Source organism: Lepidochelys olivacea (genome assembly GCF_965140295.1).
Source record: "Lepidochelys olivacea isolate rLepOli2 genome assembly, chromosome: 2".
NCBI lineage: Eukaryota > Metazoa > Chordata > Testudines > Cheloniidae > Lepidochelys > Lepidochelys olivacea.
Window position 1 is genome coordinate 184854622 of NC_140412.1, and position 13590 is coordinate 184868211.

The following is a 13590-nucleotide window of genomic DNA, read 5'->3' on the forward strand; positions in this document are numbered from 1 at the left end:
GTTAAGAAATTGTTAATCTTTAAATGTTCTGAAGATGCAATCCCCTAACAAATAAGCACATTAAAAATTGTTTTAAAAGAGATTTAATTAAAATTATTATTCTTTAGATACTATTTTACAATAGTCTACTTACAAAAGAATTCTAATCTTAGAAATATAATCCAATCACTTTTTAAACACGTTTTTATGTGCTTGTTTATTATAATAAACAAGAGTTTTATCCCTAGCAATGCTATACTATATTTGGTATTCGTCCTGCCTAGTGTCAGAAGTGTAAAAAAACCTAACCTATATGTGTGTGTTTATTAGGTTAGATAGTTACTTTGTATGTATGTAAAATACAATATTTTGAAATTAACAAAATTATGCAAAAACAAAAATTGGTAGTGTTAAATAAATACATGATTCTACTTAAGTAAGTAAGTTAGTATTTAAGTATAAACCTAAATATTAAATTCAATAAATGTATAACAGTAAATCTATTAATTTAATACACTGTAAAAGATTAAACATTAATAAGAGTCCATTTAAAATTCACCCTTCTGTCTGAAAATATCTTCTCGTTATTTGAAAACCCAAGATGACTGACTGAAAGATAAAGAAAAATGTTTTTCCTTATATTTTTTTCAGTCTGTTTTCATTGTGCATTTGACAGCACTTTGTGTATAATCATTTCCATTGTTTATATAGGTCTTTCACGCAGAAACAAGACAGAGAAAAAACAATGGCAAGGAGACTTAAAGTCCTATATAAATAAGAACATTTATATTTAAAGTGATACTGTCAACTTCAAATCTAATCAGTTTGGGGGAGGAAGTAATTTCAGGTACACTGACTTTAAGTCTCCTTGCCACTGTTTTTTTCTCTGTCTTATTTCTGTAGATTTGAAGTTGACAGTGTCACTTTAAAATATAAATGTTGGCAAACACACTTCATAAATGGACAGCACAGCTCTCAGGAGACTATCCACAGTACAACAGGAGTATCTGGCCCAGACTAGATTCTAATCTTGAATTTAGAATACTAGCTACTACAGGCTATTAACACAGTGAAGACGTGTCATCTCTTAATAGTTATATTCTCACCTGGGTGAAGTACATCCTTGAAGAGTTAGAGCCCAGTAATTTGCTCTCTATATGTTGCTGCACACACTCTAGGATACTGTCTTCATGAAGAAAATGGACTTCGTGCTTTGTAGGATGCACATTCACATCTACATTCTGAGGGGCTATTTCCAGGCTGCAAAACATTTTAAAGGAAAACTGACCGAAAAATATCCCACTGATGGAAGAGTGTGTGTGAATATGCTCAGCACAAGATATGTCAATTGAGGCTATAAGCCTACCACAGGCAGCTAAAATGGGCCTGCAAAACTAATGATATTGCAGTGGAGTCTTACTTGTTTTGATACTTAGATATCTACTAAATACTAAGAGGCTTGATTCAAAACCCGTTTCTTTCCATTTACTTTGGATCAGCCCATTAATGAACTAATTTTGTTATATGATATTTCTAAAAGCTGTTTTGAAGCTAACTGTCACCTTTTCAGTGAACACATGTAACACAGTCTACTCACCACTAGCCACCCCTTTGTCACAAGGCATAGTATATAGAAACCCCGCACTGGGCTAGCGCCGTTGCTGAAGGTCATTCCAGCACTTTGGTGGTTTCTCTGTCGGGTAACTCAGCTACCCAGATCACAGTCCTTAGTCCATCCCTTCCAGGGTCACACTTGTCCCAACTAAAGTTCAAAACTATCTTTCAACAACAACAAAAAATTTCCACCCTCTCTGCAACTCTTCAATCAGTCTTTGGTTCTCCAAAGTCTCTCCCAGGCCTGCCTTCTTGGAGAGCTTTCCTCACTGCTTACTAAGAGCCCTGCAAGAGCCTTCTTGCTCCCTGCTATCTCTTAGCAAGAAGAGAGGCAGACAGATGGAGTTTTGTTCTTGCTGTGAAAAAGATCAGGGAGCCTGATTTTTAGTGCTGAAAACCCACAAATCCAACAGACTGCAGCTGGAGTTGTGTGTGCTCAACACTTCTGGAAAAATCAAGCCTTTTCTTTAGTGTTTTGGACTTGCTAGTCTATAAAAGATGAAAGAAACACACTTTCAGTTACCACATGCTTGGGAATAAACTGCCCCATGCTGTAGCTTGAAGCCCACCTTACCTTTATCTAGCTATTGATGACGGACTCTGGCTAGCTCTACAAAGACAGGCATTAGAGGTTAAGAGCTTGTCTACACTACTGCTTAAGTCAATGTAACTTACGTCGCTCAGGAGTGTGAAAAACACACATCCCCGAGTGATGTAAGTTAAACAGACTTAAAGCACTGTCTATATTGTGCTTGGTCAGCGGGAGACGCTGTCCTGTCGACATAGCACATCTTCACCAGACATCCCGCATTGCCAGTGTAGCAGGAGAATAAAGACAAGCCCTAAGACTTTTTATTACTTTACCTTAAGTACAGGAATGGATGTGTACTTTTCGGCAAATAAGCAGCATATACAGTTTCTATGGCTTTCCGCAAAGCAGTTGACTCCACCAGTCGATCTGGAATGAATAATAAAAGGGGGAAAATCATGGGAAAGCATTCTGTGACACCTTGTCCAAACAGCACATTTAAACACACTACATAGTGCGTAAGTACCCCCTTATACCCAAAACTTCATGCTGTACAAGAGTCTGAGTTTTTTTTTTCCAGTAGCATCTATTCCATAGTGTCTAAGCACTGATATAAATCTATGGTAGTTAAAAATTGCTCCATAAGGTATTTTGCTCACTTTCCATTTACTATTCCATCCTTGCTCTTCCCTAGTCCTCTTAGGATATGGTCAGTTTCCCTTTCTTTTCTTTTTTTTTTCCCCCTTCATATAATTTTTTTTAACTTGCGTTACAAACAACAGTAAAATTTTCAAAATTATTTCAGTTTTAATAATCAGACTTCCTTTTTGTCATTCAATGTAGTCAGGGTTTAAGTTTCACTTTCCAATTCTCATGCAGTAGCATATTCAACTGTGTGCTGGGAGAGCCTAAATGGGATCCCACAAGTTAAAGGCAAACACATGACATACTTTTCACTTCAGTGACCTTCATGCAGCAGGCCATCGAATGCTACGAGGTCCCTAAAGCTTTCCTCGGAAAGCAATTTTCTTGGTGACCATACACATGACTTTATGAGAGGATCAACACAAGAGTTACAAGTGTTCTGACCTTTTTGCAATGTGATGTTTTTGGAGAACACTGCCAGAGCTAATCTTTTGTGCAACTATCTTTTAAGCTGTGTCTCTAGCCTGCAGCACAAAGAGGGTACTCAGATAAAGCAGTTGTCACTTAGCCTGGATGACATTCTGTGCATATTCAGGTGGAAGGAGATAAGAAAGCTGTCTTCCCTTAGTGACCAGAACAGGGAACAGTTTAAATCCTTGTGTGAGACAGGAATAAAACCTATCCCCCTGCTCTGGCAAGGGCTGGATTATGATATAGGCACTGAAGGTCTGTGTTTAAGGCACCTGTTCCTAGAGTCACACGATTATGTCAGAATCTCTCTCTCTCTTTTTTTTTTTTTTAAGTAAATTTATGGCTAGAAGTAAAGCCTGAAAACATGATTTGAGCAACTGACGCAATGATAGAAACAATAATTCAGAACTGCCCCATGCATCTTAATGCAGTGTTAACTCCACAATCCCATTACCCTAGGTGGCCCTGCCAACATTATCCCAGAAGAGGATTCTATGTATGACAGGAGAAAAAAGTGCAGCAGACCAATCTGCCCGCCCACTCCAGCGGATAAACTCCAGTTCAGGAGTAAGTATTTGGGGAAACCTCCCTGCTGCTGTGGGGGGCGAGGGGATGGGGGGCACAAGAGACCCCTAAGGAAGGAAGGCCCCTGCTCCCACTCCTGGGATAAGGAGGTGGCCCCATGCCTCTACCTGTTTGGGTGGAGAAGGCTATGGCAAGTGGGGGTAGGGAGAGCCACAGAGAACTCTGTGTCATGGTACGCATGGATTGCTGTAGGCTGAACCTGGCTCCAGCCACTCTATAACTCTCCAGACCACAAAACACTGCAGACAGGTAAACATTTGGTTTGACTTTCGACATCCCTGCTTACTACAAGATCTCACCAATGGCAGAATTTAGCCCTTAATGTGATTTTCAAAAAGGTGCACGTTCAAAGCCTTGATGCTGCTGTTCTTTAGAAAGAAATGGATGTACACTCTGCTCAAAATTATGCAAAAAGAAACAAAGTATTTACAAACTGTACAAATTTCTTTACACTTACGATTTATGAAGAGTAAAAACATGCATTTCTTCACTGAATAATTTGCATTTGTTATGTAACCTTTCATTTTAAAGGCCAGCTTTCCATCTTCACAGCCCACTTCTATCAGTTCTCTGTAGACAGTTTTTATTTTGAAAAAGAATACATGAAAATATGCGGTGCTGTGCAAAGGTTTTATTGACATGAGTTTAAGATAGTTACATTACTAGCAAGTAGAAATACACCATTATGAATTTGGTTATACAGAGAGACAAGGTGGTGAGGTAAGATCTTTTATTGGATCAACTTCTCTTGGTGAGAGAGACCTTTTGAGCTTACACAGAGCTCTTCAAGTCCGGGAAGTGTACTCTGAGTGTCAAAGCTAAGTATAAGGCGGTGCAGATTGTTTAGGAAATGCAGTCAGATAGCTACCCCAACACACCACCAAACTCTTGCTCCATTTTATCCCCACCCATAACAATATTACATTCGACACCATACACTTTGTCCAAACCATGGGAACAGCCACAGGTACTAGGATGTCTACCTAATATGCTAACCTCTTCATGGACCACCTTAAGAAAAATTTCTGGACAAATGCACCATGAATCTAATGATACATCTGAGATACATTGATGATATTTTCATCATCAGGACAGATGACCTAAACTCCCTCATAGATTTCCACCACAACTACTACCCATCCATTAAACTCTCACACTGGCATCAATTTCGTGGAAACCATGATCCACTTCAACAATGGAACACTACAGAAAAATATCTAGAAGAAACACACAGATCACCACACCCACCTTCACAGATCCAGTAAGCACTCCAAACACACCAAAAATCTGTTGTTATCTGCAGCCAGGCACTCAGATACCACAAAATATACACCTTGACACACTTAAAACCGCCTTCACCAAACAAGGACACTCCAACAGAGAAATAAATTGCATCACGGAATGGGCCAAATAGCCCAAGAGAACCTGCTTCATTACAGAAATAAACCCCACTCTGACTGCACATCCCTAGTTGTCACCTCACTCTGGAACCCATACAGGGTATCAAACAATCACAACCCATATTCTAAATCTTTCCTGAAATCCCTCTTCTGGCCTTCGAACAACTCCTCAACCTCATCATCAGAAGCAAGTTCCACACAGACCATGACACACAAACTCAAAGCAGCACCAGATCCTGCCAGAACAATAGATGCAAAACCTGTAGACATATATCCAATGCTGTAATGATCAACACCTTCCACGATATACCTTTCAAGATCCATGGGTCCTGCACATTCCTATCGCAGCATGTGGTATCTCATCCAATGCACTAAATGCCCCGATAGCTAGAGCCCCTCGCGGATACAAAATTTACATCCATGTGGATATAAATCAGTATCTGCAGAGCTCTACCAGGAACCGCAGTGGCGAAAGCAGAGCTCCCATGAGCCAGTGCCCTGACCTTGAATGGTCCTTTGAAATACGTGTTAACTCCTTAAACTAATCAATCTGTTCCAACTTGTATTTAGCTGTGACCCTCTGAGTGCCTTTCAAAGGCCTGAAGAAGAGCTATGTGTAAGCTCAAAAGCTTGTCTCACACCAACAGAAGTTGGTCCAATAACAGATGTTACCTCACTCACCTTGTCTAATATCCTAGGACCAACATGGCTACAACAACACTGCTATGACAACAGTGCAGATGTTTTGTTTATGTGATAGTTACCCAATATCAGAATCCTTTTAGGGAGTCTTAACATTCTTTGTTGGTACATAAAATTGTTACTCACACAAATAATGAAGCCAAGTAGTCTTATTTACCATGTACCTTCAAATTGATAGTAAAATTAGAAAGAAAAATTTCAAAAGCCTCTATAAATTATCTAGATTTTCATAGCTTTTCAATAAATTAACATGCCACATTGTCCAATATCCTGTGGCTACCTAGGAACAGGAATGACTGTTACATTATCACTGGCAAGCATGAAGTTTAGTACTTGCAAGGTTTAAGGCACATGTTACTAGCATTGAGAGACCAAGAGAGAGTTTTAAATTGTCACTGGGTCCATAACTGAATATTATTACTTTATTGCCGCCGAATTGCAGCTGCGGGACACGGACTGCCACTCCATTCTCAGTGCCGCTCCAAGCACCTGCTTGGAAAACTGGTACCTGGAGCTGGCCCTGCAGGCAACTCAGGCTAGCGGATCTTGGGCTGCAGGGCTGCTTCATTGCTGTCTAGATTACCGGGCTCAGGCTGGAGTCTGGACTCTAGGATCCTCCCACCTTTCAGGGTCCCAGAGCCCGGGCCCCAGCCCGAGGCCAGTGGCCTACACAGCAATGAAACAGCCCCACAGCCAGAGCCCCATGAACCCGAGTCAGCTGTCACAGGCCAGCTGCAGCTTCCTCCTCTGCTGGGTAGTAATACCCTATGTTATTTTATCTTAACTTAAATAGTGTAGTATGCTAACTCAATAGCTACATTCATTTGCACCATACTACTATGAAATACTCTGATCATCACAGAGATTTTGGGTCTTTTTAATTATTTATTTTAAGTAGAGCTAAAAAATAAGATTTCATTTAAAAACAACTTTATGGTCAACATACCGGCTAACAGCATTTCCAAAAATGGACCTAATATTGTCCACTGTTGTGGCATTTGATAGGGTTCTAACATCTGCCACCGTATCACCTTGCTAAAGAGAAAAGAAATTAGTGTTACTATGTTTACAAATACAATTATTATTGAAGTTTTAGAAATCTATTCAATAACTGCAAGACATTTTCTACTGAGTTTGCAAAAACATATGGGACACAAACTCAATTTTTGTTTTGCCTGAAGGTTGTGTGTGTGTGTGTGTGTGTGAGAGATTTTTTGCTTTTTCTAAAAGTCTGTAGATATTTATGCAAAGAGGAGATTAAGTCAGGTGTACAGTAGAAACTTTTGCTGGCTTAGCACTACTGGATAGGGATATGCTGGGAAAACCCTTAGGGTATACACAGATATACCAGCAAGAAAGTGCTTTGTGAGCATAGCTTATTTCACTTGCCTAACCAGTACAAAAGCACTTTGTCAGTATAAACTGCATCTATACTAGGAGAGTATTGCAGGTATAGCTGTAACAGCAACATTTAAGTGCTTGAATGCATTGTGGCAAGATATGGGGACAGTGGGCAACTGCTCCAGGTGCAAGTTTGAAGAGTGACATGAGTGGTCTATTCATGAGAAAACTTCTATTGAATGCAAGAAATGTGGTTTATTCATTTGCCAAATAAACAATATTTTAATACCATTAAAGTCTTTAGGTAACATTTTCAAATAGGGAACATTTTCAAAAGCACCTAAGTGACTTAAGAACCAAAGTTCTACTTTGAAAAGTGACCTAGGTACTTGCTTAAATTCCACCAAAAGTCAAGCCTTATTGAAAGTGATGGGAGTTAGGCTCCTAAGTGCCTATGTGACTTTTTAAAAAAGGGTTTGGGGCTCTTAAGTCACTTAGGTGCTTTTGGTTACCTTTTATTTTGTTTTAAAATGATAGAGAGAGAAGCATAAGTTCTTGGTCCAAAATAGCCTGAATTCGATGACCCTCTGAGCATGCTATAAAAGTCATCTATTTGACAGGATTTTTAGAGAAAAGCGAGAACATGTTTCCAAAACAACGCAGATCTAGAAAGGAGCTTTTTTGTCATTGGCTGGCTAACTAACTAAGTTAGGCTAACCAAAATGAGTTTTGCTCTTATCTGAATGTTTGCTTTTTAAACACTGTTGATGCTATGTTGTAACATTAATGGTCAGGGTAACTACAGTCTTTATTCAAGGGTCTTTTTCATTATTTAAATATAATGAAATAAAAATAAGCCAAAGGAAAGCTATATTTGTAAGTAAATCCTGAGAAATCTGCTGGCTGATCATTAAAAATCATGCAAGAACAAAGATATTTTAGAAGCAGCTAGTAAGTGTTTGTCAATTGAAAATTAAGAATTTGTTAATAAAGAAGTATTGGGCAGGACCTCAATGTTATAAAATTTCTGTTAGTGTTCATTATAGACTGATTTTCCAAGTCACATAACAGGCTGCCTTTCTCCTTTGCATCACTATTTGAAAGAAAAGGATCTTATCTACAGTAGAGATTTTTATTTTTTAAACAAAAAATTTACACCACCACCAGTGGTAGCAATGTTGGAAGCTCTACTATAAATGGCAGCTACTTTCACCATCATATCAACATGGTTTGTCTTTGACTACACTTCTAGCTAAACCACAGTCAGCACCAGTTCAGCTGTACCAGTTACTGATAACAACTTTCAGCAAAAAGTAAGTTTCATAGTATAAACAATGCTTGTTTGGGAAAAGTTCGCTACCAAACCTGACTCCAATTTGGATAAAAAGACACCTAGTTTCTAGCAGTTATATGATACTCTCTTATTCTAAATTTCAGAAGCGGTAAGATTTAAGACTTCTTGTTTTAGGGATTTGTAACAACATATGAAAATTCCTAAAGAAATAACTGCAAAAAAACGATGCAAATCCCAGGAATAGGGAAAGCAGTCAAACAAGGGGGTGACATAGAACTGCAAGACTGGATCAGACCCACAGTCCACTTAGTCCAGTATCCTGTCTCCTAAAGAGGCCAACACCATTCCACAGGGAGATTCAAGAGACCCCGTAGTAGGCAGATGTGGGACAACCTATCCCCACCTCATGTTTCATCCTAACTCCTTAGAGATTGGTTTACATCCTGAAGCACCTCAGAAAACAAAATGGTTAAGAGTTAGCTTTGTGAGCTCAAGGAAAAATCTGAACTGTTGATGCTCAGTTTTTATTTGGATTTATTATTTTAAACTGATGTTTAGTTTATCCAGATTACAGAAAAACAAATTATTTTACATGCAAAGAAAACGACCTCACAGACTATTTCCATTACAAAATCCATGGCAAAAGACCAGGCCCTTTATTTAATTGATGTAAGTATGTGAAGTTACAAAGGTTCTACATACCTTTTTAACTGAAAAACTGGTACCTGAGTTGTGGATGGCATACCTGAAAAACAAGTACAAAACAAAACTGCAGTACATGAAAGAATAAATGACAAGCTGTCCCTCCATACTCTACTAAAGTAGTTAACAAGCAAGTCCATGTGAACAAATAACTACATTTCTTGTGATACAGCAACAGTTTCTTTAGTTTAAAAGAAATTCAGTTCAAACGAGCTGCCACATGAGAGTATAACAGTTTGCTGACCCACTCAAACCACATGAAATTTAAAGATCAACCTAGTTTACTCCAAGTATAGGAAATTATGATAATTTCTAAAAAGAACCCATCAGTTTACCACTTCTAGGCAAAAGCTAAAGCATTCCAATGTCAGACAGACCAGCATTACGAGGAACAGCAAAATTTCCATCTCACCCTTAGTGATTTTTTCAATAAAATGGAATAAACTCTCAGTTTTTGGGAAAGGGAGAAGGAAATTGGCCGACTTGTTCAGTTATCCCTGGGAAGGTGAGAATCCCAACGCATTCATTCAAAATTGACCAAATCATAAGGTCCTTGCTTAGTTTTCACTCTGATCTGGCTTTAATGGGAGTTTACTCTTGTAAGGATTTCACAATTTGATCCAGTGGCATTTTTGTCAATCTAATGACAGCCTGACACCACCATGGAAGTAATGTCCACGGTTTCTATTGTTATTTTGGGTTTCTAAGTTATCAAACAAATATTTGGATATAAACTGGGATTGTCTTACATTAACCAACACAAAAAGGCAACCCAACAGATAAAATAAGTTGGAGCTATTTATTTCAGTACTTTACCTGCCAACGACTTCTAATATTTTTGCATACTCTTCACTTGGATTTTTTAAGGCTTTCCTCCTTGTAGTTACATTGTAAAAAAGATCCTCAACCTGCATTAAAAAGAAGTGTCACTATTTTAAAAAAAAAAAAAAATAAAAAAAAAAAATTCACATATTTGAAACAAGACTTAAAAAACATATTTGATTTGAACCAATCTTCTTGATATAAAATCACCTAAATGGTCTGGGCATCTTTTAATTTATGAACAACACTCAAATTCTATGTTCTAGCTGTACTCTAGCTGCTTAGTTTCACCTAACAAAATGCCATTCTAGAGAAAGATAGTGAAGTATCACAAAATTTTTGATAACTGTATGTTTCACAAGAAGGCACAAATTTCACCAGTGTTTGGTCCTCAGATCAAACAACACTCAAAGAAGAGTTCTGAGGTAAAAATCCCTACATTGCAGTACATTGTACATTGCAGTTGATAATTATAGACACAGTACTCCCCCTCAGTGTATTTTAGTGCAATACAAATTAAGTAACAAGATCCATCGCTACAGTCCCTTCTGTGAATTTAGGACCAACTGAAATAATGAAATTAGCAAATTAACATTAAACATATTGTTGGACTCCTAGAGGCATAAATATTAGGGGAAGTTCAGTTTCCTGTTTTTGTTATAAGAGTTGCTACCACTATTATTGTTATTAATTATTTGTATTAACATAGCACTTCCGAGCCCTTGTCATGGACCAGACACCTTTGCACAAGGCACTTTACAAACACAGAACATACTCCCTCTGCCTCAAAGAATTTAAAATCTAAGTGTAAAACAAGAGACAAAAGATGGATAGACAGTTGGCGGAGTACAAGTTAAAAATGAGACATTATTAGTCAGCATGATAGGCAGTGGTCTCAGCACACTAGCACTTTAATTGTTGTAAAGTATTTTGTAGGCATCACAGAAAAAGAGCTCTGAAGTGGGTTTTGGAGGAAGATAATAAGGTAGCTTTACATATGTTCATGGAGAGCTCCTCCCAAGTGTGAGCAGCATGGGAAAAAACACTAACTCTTCTCTTCCCATACGGCTATATCTACTGCACAATATTAATCTGTGTTTTATGTACCGATTCTTTATTTAGGTGACTAGGTCAACTAACACACTAGACCTAACACTGGATTTGGAAGCCAGTGTCCCATTAAGTTTATGATGCAATTCAATATTGCATGGTTTTAAATATGATGTACACCTAACTCTCCCAATGCTAACATGTCAAGTCCAAACATAACAAAATTAAATATTTCTCCCATGTCACTATACACTGCCACCATCTAGAGAGGAAGAGAAGCCTGTGCAATTTGCCCTACAGTCTTTGGACAGATTTCACAAAGCACTTATGTTGTTGTAAAATCCTCTACAAGGTCACAAAAACTACATGGCAATTATAAAATACGTTTTTAGTTGATGAGGCTGTAGATGTGCAGGCCAGAAAGACAGACAATAACCTAAATCCTTTGGGGGCATGGATCATCATCTTGTTCTGTGTTTACCTAGCACAGTAGGGTACTGATCCATGAACTGGGCTAGGACTATGGTAATACAAGAAACAAATCACCACCACCACCACCTACCGTGATCTGAGTCCCCTGGTTTCCAGCACAAGGTTTGGGAGGCGCTTTCAGTTTTCCATCACAATAGCTAGCTCTAATCAGAAAAAAAAAAAAAAAAAATAGTTGTCAGACACTGAAGTAGCTGTGGGGGAGGGGGGATCAGACATGAATATTGTGAAAAATCAGGTAGGGGCGAGGGGGTTTCAGGAAATAAGCCATTCCAGTCAGTGTTGGGGTTTTTGTTTTTTTCCAGGTTTATCCAAGTTTTACTTTTCATTTTTTGAACTTCTATGTCACTAACATATTTACAGGAATATAAAACAAATATTTGAGATTTTTTTGATACAAGAAACATTGGGCTCTAATATCAGTCTGAGTGAGAACTTTAAGTATTCTTAAAGCTTGAAGAGGAAATAAAATGGACAATGTGAAAGGAATTACTAATCTTCATGATTAATCAAGCTTATATGTGATTTAATTTATTTTTATTTTTACTGGTTGCAATTTTTTTCCCTTGTCTTGTGGACAAGTAAGAGCCACAATTGTATTCTATTCTCTTATCTATTTGCAATCACTCCCACCTGCTCAGGTAATAAAACAGAATCTTACAATATCCTCTGCTGTAGGATGGGGTTATAACTCTTTCTTTTTTGTTTGAGGTTCAGCTATTTCCTTGTTAAGGACCATAGGACAGTGCTTCAGCAAGGGACAAGTTAGATTAGCAGACCTGCCTTGTAAATATAGTATCTTACAAACCTACACGTGCACTTTATTATTTTCACTATTGGAGTATTATAGTTAGGATCTTTGAAGGATGTAATTGCTTTAGTGAGTTATACAGGTTAATCAGTTTATGTAGTACACGTTTCTAGTCCCTACCTATGTATTGTATAGTTAGTATAAGACAAAGTTATTTCCTGTTAAGAGGAAATACAGTAGTTCTAAGTTATAACAAAAACTTTATCTCTAATGGAAGGAGAGATTCTCACTTAAGCTAACTGGTACAGGTTTTCCTTAACTGTCCCATTTTTGTATTTCTGGAACAATATTCACAACACTGTTTGCAAAAACAAAAAAGATGAAAAACTGCTACATTTTCATTACTGTAAAACAGAACATTTTTTAAAAAACCATGACTGCCCTCTAGTGGCCAAATATTTTTCTTCAAAATTCACATAAATTTTAACAAACTTTAAGATACCGGGGACAGCCAATATACATCTCTTTCCAGGTACAGAATTTAGATAACTATTATCACTTTATTTAAAAACTACCTAATTCTAAACATTTTGCATGTAAAAATGCCTTTGTTAACTTGAAATTACATTACTGTAATCTACACCTTGGAGGCTCAGCCCAATGCAAAATATTGCAGCATTCTTATTAAATGGCATTCAACTTGGGTACAACATCAGACCAGTGCTCTGTGACATACACTGGCTTCCAATAAGCTTCAGGGTGGAATTCAAGGTATCCTAAATGGCTTGGGACCAGGTTACCTGAGAATTCACCTCTTCCTGCGTCCCCAGCCCCACAGTTAAGACCAGGTAAGAGATTTGAGCAGAAGCTCTTTCAACATAAACAAAAGGGGACTGGTGGCAGGGCATTCTCTGTAAGGAGTCCTCAGTTGTAGAGTCTGCTCCCTTTTGGTTTGCCAGAGACCAGATTTATGAACCTCCCAAATGTGTTGCAAAGCCCATCTTTTTCCCCTCTTGATTAAGGTTGCTGAGGATGGTGGGGGCTAAGGTGTACATATTTATGGACAGTCCTTTGGTTTTTAATTTATGGGGCAGTGGGTCAAAGTACCGGATGGATACCTATAGGACTTTTTTTTTTTAGTTGAAGACAAAATAAATTAGAAAGAGAACAGTTAGCTATTTGAAGATGTCATAATCATTAAAAACAAATACGTTAA

General features: G+C 37.9%; 1 protein-coding gene across 2 annotated transcripts in view; it reads right to left on the reverse strand.

The window, feature by feature from the left end:
• Positions 1-13590, reverse strand: part of MLH1 (mutL homolog 1) — a 32870-nt gene that overhangs the window by 11279 nt on the left and 8001 nt on the right. For both annotated transcript variants that reach the window (XM_084620166.1, XM_084620167.1), the window contains 7 exons: positions 11697-11769; positions 10079-10170; positions 9263-9305; positions 6872-6960; positions 4281-4393; positions 2458-2551; positions 1086-1239 (listed from right to left, as the gene is read on the reverse strand). In XM_084620166.1, the coding sequence (XP_084476292.1) occupies positions 1086-1239; positions 2458-2551; positions 4281-4393; positions 6872-6960; positions 9263-9305; positions 10079-10170; positions 11697-11769 (658 nt within the window). The remainder of the gene's footprint in view (positions 1-1085; positions 1240-2457; positions 2552-4280; positions 4394-6871; positions 6961-9262; positions 9306-10078; positions 10171-11696; positions 11770-13590) is intronic.